Source organism: Epinephelus fuscoguttatus, linkage group LG11, assembly GCF_011397635.1.
Source record: "Epinephelus fuscoguttatus linkage group LG11, E.fuscoguttatus.final_Chr_v1".
Taxonomy (NCBI): domain Eukaryota; kingdom Metazoa; phylum Chordata; class Actinopteri; order Perciformes; family Serranidae; genus Epinephelus; species Epinephelus fuscoguttatus.
The window spans coordinates 34,446,473-34,459,177 of NC_064762.1; the positions used below are offsets into that span (position 1 = coordinate 34,446,473).

Sequence of the window (12,705 nt, forward strand, 5' to 3'; positions counted from 1 at the left end):
TGTGGCAAAACCTTTTATAGGTGAAATTGGGTAGAAAATATCAGACCATAGTTACTGAATGGATTTAATCTTAAGTGTGTTTCCATCCATGTATTTCTATGTGCATTTTCAATTTGTTCACAAAAATATAATGGAAACACCAAAGAATTTTCAATATCGCAAAAGAAGCTTTTTACGCTTGGCTAAGAAAAAAGTTGACCAGTAAAAGCAAATGTGACAAGTGCAATAGAAACAGACAGAGCAATTAAATGATGCCATACATGAGCAATGTTCTCTGAAGCTTGCACTCCAATAGAGAGATGACAAATAGCGGCAGATGAAAACGATGAAGAGACTGTCACCTTCCATTAGTATAGACTTGAAATAAACAAAAACTCAGATTTTTCTACATGGGTTTCCATTCTTCGAGGTTTGACTGGGGTTCTTTTATTGACGGCAAATTCATGGCACCTTTACTGGCACCTGACCAACTGGAGAATTAACTGGCCACCAACTATTTATCTTGATAAACTTAGAGGAGGTCCTGGTATCGTGTGTGCTGGCTTGCTAGAACACCTCACTGAGACACTAACAGTGTCATTGTTAATGTTATAAATTACACCTGTGCTTCTCCTATTATGACACATCAAGTATGTCTGATGTGGAAAAGGTTTATTCTGACCTTGATTATGGTTCTCAGTATAAATCAGCTGCAGGAAACATTAAGTTGGCATTAAACCCACACCAGCAGAAGCATTTTCTGATAATGCTCCATTGTAGTGAAACAAGTTGCCATAGCTGATTAGATAGGCAGGTCAATGGTGTTTACAGAGCTATCTTTTATCACTTTACTTTAAAGGCCTTTACACACTGGGGGCGGGGTTTTTGTGTGTGTAATTAAGTCTCACATCAATATATTTTTCAAACTCTACACAGAATCAGAATGTATATGTGACAAAAAGTGACCTATTTTTTCTTCCAGAACAAGGTTGATTTTTCTGAGCTTCTACACCATGAATAAAGGCATCACCAATAAATTTGCACCAATACCTTGAGGAGTACAAACAGTAGCGCTTTTTAAACAGGAATTGTGCAAATTTGCAGGAAAGCCCAATCAGTCTTTTTTCAGCATTGGCAGTATAAAAACAAAATCGGGGAGTGCGGCAAAATGCCGCCTGCCTACTTTTGTTTATACAGAATGTGCCTTTTACGGGGCAATGGGGGGCGTGTGCAAGTAACAAAACGTGTAGCTCAGCATGTGACGTAAACAGTGACGTGGGAGGGAAGCCGTGGCTAGTCGATCCTTTGGCAATTCTCTTGTAAGTCGGTCCGTTCTTCACCATTCCTGTCATCTGACAGTTAATGGCCTCTTCGTTTGCGAGGGCAATGAGGGCGCACAATTCCTTGTTTCCCCAGTTGCTCATCTTTACAGTGTCTGTCAGGTTTGCGTTTCCCTCTTGCTACTAGCTGCTCGCTAATTCCTTCTATGAGCTGTTTCCTGTTTATCCATCATCGGTGGGTCACATGTGCGGTGTCATCAACAGCTCCTCCCGTGGCGGAAGGCCACCTCAGTCTTTTTAAACTAAAAGGGTTCCGCCAATATGACTACACTACGAGGCGGAAAATTGGGCACCCCGGATCACCTCGCCAATCCAGCTCTGTGCGTCTCAATGCTCGCAGCTTGCCAGCAAAATGGCCCAACACTTACGGAAAATCTGGCAGTGTAAAAGGGTAATGCCGAGGCTCCATAGTTTGAACCAAGACGGCAAACTTTATGACTCCTTTCAGCCTTCAGCGCATACCAGATGCACATGGAAGAAGTTTGCATGCACAAATCTATTCATTTTAACCCAAACCACCATTTTTTTCCCTCAACCAAGAAATCATTTCCTGGCAGAAAGCCCTCTATAGGCAGACTTCTCTCGAAAGCATACCACATCCACACCTTCCATTCTTATCTTTCACAGTAAAAGCCCTAGACATAAACACTGTGTAAACGTTTACCAGAGGGAACTCAAATTTACTCAGAGCATTTTACTTAAAGGAAACTATAAAATAGTTTACGGGAGTTTAAGCAATTTTACAGCAGTTTGCAGCAACTTACCTCAGACTGACCACCAGACACCACTAAGGGTCAATAATTTGCATTGCTGCCGAGGAATCTACTTGCATCAAAACCTTTGTTTGAACAGATGTCGCAAATTCGCAATGCAGCCAATATGAATAATTTCCATGAAAATGAGTTTTGGGCATTTTCATGTAATTTATTAATCACGCCCTCAGCACGTAAAGGCCTTAAGTGTGCTGTTCTCTATAAAGTGTATTGAGGCCTACGGGATGGCACGATGAATAAAGGCAAATACTTTACAAGCAGGTGTCTGCACCCTCATCTGCTCACTGATAACTCTAACTCTGCTTTGATGGACACAAAAAGACTTTTAAAACCCACCTTATTACTTTGACTTTGAGTCTGCGCCTTGCCACAAGATTCTTGTGTGACAGTACCTCTGCTTTTATCTGCTGAACTATTTTTACATTAAAAGTCTTCACAATCACATCACAAATGAACTGCGTGTGTTCATCTGATACTGTTGTCAGACAAGTAGAAAAAGGAAAGTACAAAGTACCTGATCTGTTTTGCCACTGAATCTTGAGCAGAGATGCTCGTTCTATTGAGAGAGTACTTTAAAACACAGTGAGGTGACATCTGTACTCGCTACATGTTGCCTGATGTGTGTTCAGCGCTCTCCAGTAGTTATGTTGTGACTGACCTTTGTCCCCTTTTTCCACTGGTTGGCTGTAATGCAAGTGATTCAGGAATTTGCCTTTGCATACCTAAGCCCATGCACTGCAAATGTTGTATACTTTACAAAACTACCAATCATTTCCAAGACATACCGGGGTTTTTGGGGGAATTTTGGAATGTGTTTCTCAGAGAGTGTCACTGTTTTACTCTGGAGGAAATATGCGTGCAGTCTTGGGACTTAAAACGAAACAGGCTTGAACGTGCAAACACTGGTTTGTTCTTTTAGATCATTCCACCATCACTGTGGAGCAGAAGGTTTCAATCTCTTACTGTCATTCACTTTTTCTTTTCTTATTACAGTGCTTTTCTCTGTGGAAAATATCGAGCAAAGAAACCTCCCTGCCGCTACTGCCACCCACTACATCTACACACACTTTGGTTAAATGATGACTTGAGTTAAAGAGCTGTGGCTAAAAGAGGAACTGTGAATATGTGACTTCTTGTCAGCTGTTGAATGTACAACAAATGTTAATGCACATCTCGAATTCATATAAGTATAACTGCAGAAAGTGTAACTGCAGAAAGTTTGCTCAGTAATACTGAGAGTGTTTGCACAGTGTCACTGCCAGTGTTTGCACCATATGGCCCATATTCTCTCTCCAGGTGAACATGTTACACTGGAAACCAGAGACTCTTACATAACGGCCAAGCAGCCTGTCAGAGGGGCCACATTCTTTCTTTGGCAGTCATCTCCGAGGACTGGCTGAGTGGCATGCTGACTTGCCCTCAGGCTGCACCAACCCCCACCACAAATACTATAGACCTGGACTCCACTGCTGGCTGGAAACCATGTCTTTCAGACAAGGTCATATTTACCGTAAATGTTGTCTTTTTTCAGAAATGACAGTTATGGAAAGGGCTGCAATGCTCATGCAGTATTTGACCCCAGTGCCAGCAGTATCCAGCAGTAAATTGAAAAAGTTATGATATGAAGTAAAAAGACAGTTTTCTGTTTCACGTTGGCTTATGTCCTGAATGGATTCTAAAACTTGCTTTGCCGCTGAAGCGTTAATGGCCATGGCTGTACTGAGAGACCCCTCCTCATGTAAACTCCTCTAATACAAATGTCTGAATGGGAGGCATGGAGGGAGAGATGAGAGGCAAAGATACTGTGTATGGTAAAAGAGACAGGTGTACTGCAGTATTTTCTTTACGTCAATCAAACATTATACGGACTTTGTATTACGGAGCTAGTAGGGTAAAGTCCGTTTAATGCCAGGTCCAAATGATTCGGACATTTGCATTCATGTACACCTCTTCGGGGTAATGTCAATTGACCACAGTATCACACTTAAAAACATCTGTCCTGAGATTTGCTCATCTATTTCAGCTAGGTAGACGGGGAAAAGTGCACAAGTAGAGAATGACAAAACGTTAAATTAGAGCTTGGCAATATATCAATATTATATTAATAGCATGATATGAGACTAGATAACATCTTAGATTTTGGATATCGTAACACTGCAAGTGTTGTCTTTTTCTTGGTTTTAAAGGCTTTATCACAGTAAAGTGATGTAATTTTCTGAACTTACCAGACTGTTCTATTATTCGCCTTTAACCACTTAGTCATTATATTATTAAAGATGATTATTTATCAAAAATCTCAACATAAATATTTTGTGAAAGCACCAATAGTCAACCCTACAATGTCATTTTAATGTCCATATCGAGGTATTTGGTCTAAATTTGTGTGACATTTAATTTTCTCTGTATTGCCCAACCCTTTGTTAAAGATGCCCTGTGGAGTCTTTAGTAAACTAACAAAGTTTTGTTTATATGTAGCGTTAGTCATAATGCCTTGTTTGTATCCTTGAGGCCTGACAAACATGCCATTAGTGTATTTTAACTTTAGTTGCTTCTGCAGCCTTTACATCGTGTTGACTTGTCACACGCCAACATGTGTTACCGACGTAAGACCTAGTAAGATCGCTTACTTAGATTGTGGCTTTTTACATAGAAGTGACTCAGGTGGTTAGTCAGATATGAAATTGACATGAAACAAATCATGAATCAAATTTACATCACAAGGTATATGTCTGAAAGAGGTACTCGCTGCATGAAGGCGGCAGAGGCTCTGTTCAGACTTAAGTGGCTTCCAGGTAAATCCTGATGTGTCTAAATCTGAAGAAAGATATTTTCCACCTTATACTGGCATCAGAATGCATAGATAAGTGTCCAAATATATAGCATTTCATTTTTTTTAAGCAAATCGTGCCTAAATGGGATGAAAAATCATAATGATAATGATAAAGAGTTCCTTGTCATCATGTGTTCTTCTTTTATGTACGTATGTTTTAATACTTAAAGCTGCATCTCCACATTACAAGCACGGTACTGAGAGTGGTACACTTAGAGGATAATTAAGAGTAAAGCTATAGCTGTCTCTTTCTTTATTCACCAGCATAATGCTTAATTCAATTACTGCACAGAGCATCCTGAGCTACACATCCGCCATGGGCAAACAGTCAACAGAGCGTAGAGCTCTTAAGATTCCTTAATACAAGACTGGATATTAGATCAATATAAATAAAATAAATACTAGGTCCAGGAGTCCCATTAAAAGATAATAGTCCAAGGAAGCCCAAAATTGGCTCAACTGCCAATTGAGCCAGTTTTGTTTAGTTTTATCTTAACACTTTCTGAGAGTGAGATGAAAAGATAGATAGTATATCACTCTGTACATTGAGTATGAAGCTTGCATTAGGGTGTTGTTAGCCTAGTTTAGCATACAGACTGGATGCAGGGGGAACAGGTAGCCTGGCTCTGTCCAAAGTTGTTTAACACACCTGCAAACAACTGTAAAATGGTCTTATTTGTACAGTTTCTCTTGTTAAACCCATGCACAAACAGAAATGTAAAAACAACTGACAACTTGACTAACAGACAAATAACAAAACTGCAAATTTTTTTTTACATTTCTGTAAATGAGCTTCAACATGGTAAATAGTGAGCTTTAGTCACATGTTTTTATATTGGACTGGAGCTGGCCAGCTGTTTCACTTGTTTCCAGTCTTTACACTGAGCTGGGCTGACCATGACTTGACTCGAGCTCTAGAGTCAACGCCATAGATTGTATAAAAATAATGCACGTAGCCATCATGAGGTCACCCACTGGTTGTGGACCTCCGTTGGGAAGCCTCAAGTTTGGCATTTTGGCCTCCTCCATCTTAGATTTTTGAAGCCATATTTGAACGAGAGGATGATTCTTACCCTAACACTAGATGTTAGCTTAGTTAGCATGGTGTATTTACAGTCTGCAGTTACCTGTGATAATGCTAATTTTCTTAAGCGAACAACAGGCTCAAAACCATTCATACAAAATCTACTTACTGGAAAAACTGAACATCCAACTACTCAGAGGGGCTTTTAGTACAAACAAATGCTAAACAATACTTTTTTTATGTGACCAAAATGTTACAGTTAACTTGAATGAACTGAAAGACACTGACACCTTGTTTCAGCACAGTTTAGTTTTGTGTCTGTATTTCTCTATAGCATACGGATTACGCACCTAGTGTTCAATGCAAACAAATCCATGTCTTTAAAGATCGAGATAACGCCACAGATAACGTCAAATCTTGTGGAATATACACGAGGTAGCACAGAGACAAAAACGGGACCAATAATGCATGGCAACAAATAAGTGAGGAGGTTGACCTATCAGGTGTGTAGCCAGTTTTGTGAAATATTTTGTTAAAAAGATGTATGGTTCACTATGTATGCACTCCGTAGCCAATGTCACACAGCAAGCATGCTGCCAATGTCAGTTAGCTAAACAAGCCTTTGAAATTTTCATTTAGAAAAAAATGTATAAACAGATTCATCAGTCTGTTAGCTAATTCGTTTTTATGTTAACTTCCTGTGGCACAGTTCACGTGGTCTGTCCAAAATCTGCCGCAGAAGTTCAGTTTTTCAGCGAGGCCAATTCCAGACCAATAACACATAAAATCAAAGAGGTTTTCATTGGAAAGACTTGACTTCTGATTGATTCTCATATGTGGACAGAGCTATGTAGAAAGAAGGCGTGAAATAGCGATAGCTACAGCTACGCCTTTTAATTTGTGAATCTGGGGTCACGCCATGGTTACATTACCTAACTAATGTTGCCACTGTAGTAGTGACTTGTCAACAGACAGCACCCACCTGTACCTCTAAGCAGCAATGCCCTTAATTATGCATGACTTTAAACCTTAATAACATTTGAATGGATGAGTCACATAAAAATTCACGCTCCCTACAGTTGTCATAAATGTTGAAAACCATTTTTGTACCAGGCTATTAACATGTTTATGTCTGCATTAAAGTTGGGCATTTTAACATGGGGGTATATAAGAACTGACATACTTTTGGAGCCAGCCTCACTGGCTTCATTTTTCAGCCCTGGATGTTGCCACTTGGTCAGTGCACCAACATTTAATAATTATCTATGTGCTCCTCTGAATCCCAGAAAAAAGCAGTGCAGTGTTGATCTTTTCCTTTAAATTGAACAGTGATCTAAGTGAATAGAAACAAACACACTAATAAAAAAAAAGTTGTAACTTACAGCAATCTCCCTACAGGCAGACATCGATATTCCAGTGCCTTCTATTTGTTTCAGTGCATACTCCTTCTCATCTTTCCTGTAGAGACGAAAAGAGAAAATGGGGGAAACATTACTAGATAGCACAGATATTCTTATCAGCAGCCTTTTTAACATCAACCTCAAGTGCTCTGTTGTCACAGCTCCCGCAGGGCCTGGATCACTGCCCTGCATGAATTTCACCCTTCATGCAAAGACAGATGCTCAGGATTCAATCTTAAAAAAAAAAAAACAGCTTCACTGCAGCTTTTTGCTAGGGTTGGTCTTTCTTTTTACTTTCTGGCATTTGCAGGACATGCATTTGCCCTTGTGAAGCCCATTTGTGCATGAAAACCAGTTACTAAGTGAAATATGAGATGGCAGGGTGGAGCATGTTCAGCAGACAGATATTGATTATTTGAGATAAGCAGTGTTCCGGCATATGAAATGCAACCTAAGCAGAGTGCAGTGGAGAAATGAAGGCTAAAAGGAAACAATATCTATTTAAAATAGTGCAAAGAGACATGATTAAAATATAAACACAATCTGTGGAAAGCATCCAATAACAACTTCATTCAGTGAGCAGCCCGCACAGATCAAACAGGTCCCGGTGGTGTTAAAATCAAACCCACTTCAGCCTAATTTGCACTGGAGATGGTCATGGATTAACTGGAGCTCTCAGGCACACATCTCTAATACTAATTGAGCTGCACAGATGCTCAAAAGAGCTCACAACATTCAATCCTTTGGTCTGTAAACAAAATTGCCTCATATGAATTTAGTCAGATTCACATAATGAAATAGTTTATCCATTAATCTGCTGTGCAAAAGCAGAGGAAAAAAATTGTAAGTAAACCTGCTCCTCCACATAATCCGCCAGGTATTTCAAACAGCATTTTTCAGTTTGCAACAGGTTTGAGCCTGCTCCATTAGGGCCTCACACAGGAAGCCAATTTCAAACTAGAATTCCCACCTAATAGATGTATGCCTCCACCAACCACTCAAGTTGCAGTTTACTTTCATGTCTATATGTAATCATGACAGTACACAATGCTTCAGAAATGGATGTTGTTAAAATGTGGACACTTTACACACCGTGTGTAGTGTCACCAATTCAGTATCTCACCAAATGTCTCCCCTTCTCTTCCTGAGTTATGGGGTTGAATAATGACCAGAAAAGTCTTTTTGCAGAACCATATGATGTCACAGTGAAGCTGACCTTTTGAATATTAAATGTCATCACTTCATCATTGGATCCTATTTGTGTGAAATTTTGTGTGAAGTAGTGTATGAATTCTTGAGCTGTGGCCAAAAACATATCATGTGGTAAAAATTATCTTGGCCTTTGACCACTTAAATCTAATCAGTTGACTCTTGAGTCCAAGTGGACCTGTGTGCCAAATTTGAAGACATTCTCTCAAGGTCCTCTTGAGATAGTGAGATATCACAAGAATGGAACATAATGCCTCCAGCCACAGCTGTCCCTGACTCGGAGGCATCAAAACTCTGCAAGCTGCGCCACCTTACGTCTTCTGTCAAAAGTTGATTTCAAATTAATCTGTCTTTCAACAGTCAGAAAATACTGAAAAACACCAATCATAATTTCTCAAAGCCAAAGAAAGCATCTTGAAAATTCTTCTTCTGTCAAACCAACAGTAAAAAAAATCCAAATGGAATTTTGTTTTGTATAATATAGAACACAACAAAAACAGCATATCCTCACACTATAATGTATCCTCATACAACCATTCATATGATATCTGATGAATTAGCACCCAATGAATTAGCACTCCTACCACTTAGGGTAGGTTTAGGAGAAGAACTGTGGTTGGGTGTCATCATGTAATGTATCTGAGGTGAAGATACGTAGGTTAGCTTTAGAAAAGTAAAATTAAATAAGTTGGGTTGAGGAGGGTAAACTCACGTAGGTTAGGTTTAGGAAAGTAAAATTACGTAGGTTAGATTTGGTAAAGTTATGTAGGTTAGTTTTAGGAAAGTAAAATTTTTTAGGATAGGTTTAGGAAAGTAAAATTTTGTAGGTTAGGTTTAGGAATGTAAAGTCACATAGGTTGGGTTTAGGAATGTAAAATTATGTTTAGGGTTAGGTTGGGGGTTAGGGAGGTAAAGTTATGTAGGTCAGGTTCAGGAAAGAAACGTTACGCAGGTTAGGTTTAGGAATGTAAAGTTACATAGGTTAGGTTTAGGAAAGTAAAGTTATGGACGTTGGGTTTAGGCATGTAAAGTTTTCGTTAGAGTTAGGTTGGGGTTGGGTTAGGGTTAGGAATGTAAAGTTACGCAAGCTAGGTTTAGGTTAAAAATCACGGTTGAGCGTTGTCATGTTGCAAACATAATGTTAAATGACGAACTTAACATGACAACGAACCTTTAAAATAACTCCAGGTTCACTTAGTTCACATGGGACATGAATATCGCTTTCCTGGGGGAAAGCGATATTCATGTCTTCATTCCCCTAAGCAATTTGGTCATGTGATCACAGCCTTCACAATTACATGAGTTATATATGAATCACTGGCTATGATTACATGGGTTATACAAATTCTAGTGCATTATTTTTTGTAGGTATACAACAGTGCATGAGAACAGCATGCATATTTGAGAGGCTGGAGTCAGAGAATATTTGACATTTAAGCTTGAAAAATGTTCTAAAACTGTTAATTATCAAAATAGTTGCCCATTAATTTGCTGTCAACTAATCATTCAATTAATTAATTAATTGTTCCAGCTCTTCAACACATCTGAAAGACAACATCCAACGCACAGGAGGTGACTGGTCACTAGTCTTGTACTCAATAGAACGTCATAAAGAAAGAAAACAAACCATTTTCATGTCATTGTGTATCTGATTAATCTCTTACCATATGTTCAGAATCATGCTTCATATGGCACTGTAAAGTTTTGTGTTCCCCGATTCTCAAGGCAAAACAGCCAATGAGGGAATTCTCTGCGACTGACTCCCTCTGATGCTGATTCAACATGCTGCAACAGCTTCTAAGAGATCCATAAGTGAGGGACGTGTCACAAGATCTACAGCCGATGGTCAGCCACACACAGCCAAACAACACCCGACAAGTAACTGCCGGCGTGGTTGGTCAGGGCCCTTCAATCCATACCTCTTTTGCTGGTTAGTGTGCGCCAGAAACACCGGCACAGGCCTCTGCAGTGACGTCACTGCGGTTTGTATGTGGTCCATTCATGTCTCTCTCAAAATTTGGAACCCTGTGGTCTGCGGAAGCACTGGTGACTGGCTCTTGGTGAGCACTATGCAATGCCAGCACCATAAACCTATGCTTAAAAAACCACCAGAGACAAGCAGCACTGCAAACGTCTAAACAAAGTTTACTTTGGACCTGAACAGACAACCCAACGTTTTGTGCTTTATTATAGTACAGCCGTAGTAGACCTAATATAACACATGGATAGAAAAATTCAAACTGAATTGAGAGTGACTAAATTTGAAAATACTATTAAAGCAATTAAAGTGGTCGTACCCTGTAGAGTCAGCCATTCATTCTGCAGTGTGAGCGCTGCATTTCATAATTCAGGGTTATCAGTAAAATTATTCTTAAATGCCCCTTGCTAAATTCAAATAATAACACTATGAGCAAACAGATGTGATTTGATGTATTAACCCCAAGTGTTGGTATCATCTCCAATTAATGCATTTATCAAGACCCACTGAGAGACTGCTTGGAATGCATTTGGACCATATTTGCTGTGTTTTCAACACTTACAAAAAGACGAAATAGCATTTCGCCATCTTTTTTTATTCAGATGAAGACAAGTCTCCTGATGAAGTTGTAACAAGGTAGTATACTTTACTAGTTGAATTTAGAACACTTGTGTCTGCAGCAAAGAGATACACTGGCCAGGCTGTTCTCATGCAAAACAAAAAAAGTAATGAAATGACAGTTGTAATCCAGGAGGATGTGATCACGTGACCTATGCACTGTCCTCCTTCATATGACGGAAGCAAAAGGAGAAGTAAGGTGACGTAGAGAGGGACAAAGTCGCAAACAATCACAAACACAGGACTTTGACCCAGGAGACCGGTGTTTGTTTCCCATGTGAAACGAAATGTCAACCATGAGTTATTTGAAGTCACGTACGTCAAGTTACATCTTGTTTCATTAAGCACGTAACGTGACGATGCCCAACCATGATTCTATTCCTAATCTTAAACTAAGTGCCAAATCATGTTTTTCCATGTACAGGTGCCTGCAAGGGTACCGCTTTGATCCACATGACGTAAATGTCGACATCCACCCATGTCCGCATGCAGCCCATTTTTTGTGACCACGCAGACTGTACATGTTCCAATATCTTGTTCGACACTCCAGTCCACTCCAAAACACTACGGTAAAGCCAGCCCCAGCTGCCTCATCACAGTTGTTGGATGTTTGACAGACATTCACTCCAGACCCAGCAGCATCTTCTTGGTTTCCCTTTCACCTAATGTCAGCAGCAGACCCTCAAATGTGCTATCAACAGAGCCAAGTGTGCATCTGCGTGACTACGGCTGTCTAGGGATGTTCAACACTGAAAGTATGTCCGAGCCTTACCCAGTTGGGGCCCTAATGCCAAAGATGTCATACAAACTACTGAATAAGTTGCACTGGTGCTTCGTCCTCACTTATACATATATATATATATCTATACTTGTTACTTTAAGGTGTCAAACAAAATAACTCAAAGCCAAGTTGAATCCAAACTTCTCCAGCCAAACGATACCTGTATTTGATCCTTTTTGTACACTAGTCTGTGGTCTGGTGAAATCAAGTGCAGTATATTTGATGGAACTGGCAGTTCAGCGCCACCAATATGTTCAAATGTATGACCGTACAACACGCCTATGGTATCTAGAGGTATTTTATGCAACTGAATGCTTGTCTTTACATAATGGGTATCGAATAAAGTAAGAAAAAGGTATCATATCAGTATCACTGTAAGGGAACTGGTAACAGTACTGGTATCGTGATTTTTAAACAATACCCAGCCCTACTACAGAGACACAATACCAGACTGCATGCATATGGAGAAACTCCATCTTCTTCTTCAACAAACTGACAATACATCTTCACACCTTGTCAAGGGCACACTTCTCCTTTTCCTGCCAGCTGGGACAAACTGGCAAAAGCTGCATATTCCTTCAGCCGTAGGTGTGAAGCCAGCAAACATTAAAAAACATGCATGTGTGATAATTCATTTCCATAACTTTATACACTAGGGACAGAAAGTGGTTTGCTGCCTTACAGTTTTCACTTAAATAAGCCTTACAGGTTACGTTTAGTGGGAATATGCAATGCCCTCCATCCCCAGGGCCTCGCCTACAGCTCTACAGAGA

At 39.8% G+C, this 12,705-nt stretch overlaps 1 protein-coding gene across 1 annotated transcript in view; it reads right to left on the minus strand.

Moving 5' to 3' along the window:
• cdk19 (cyclin-dependent kinase 19) overlaps positions 1-12,705 on the minus strand; it is an 85,009-nt gene that overhangs the window by 69,724 nt on the left and 2,580 nt on the right. Inside the window, exon 2 of the mRNA XM_049589878.1 lies at positions 7,329-7,404. Within this exon, the coding sequence (XP_049445835.1) occupies positions 7,329-7,404 (76 nt within the window). The remainder of the gene's footprint in view (positions 1-7,328; positions 7,405-12,705) is intronic.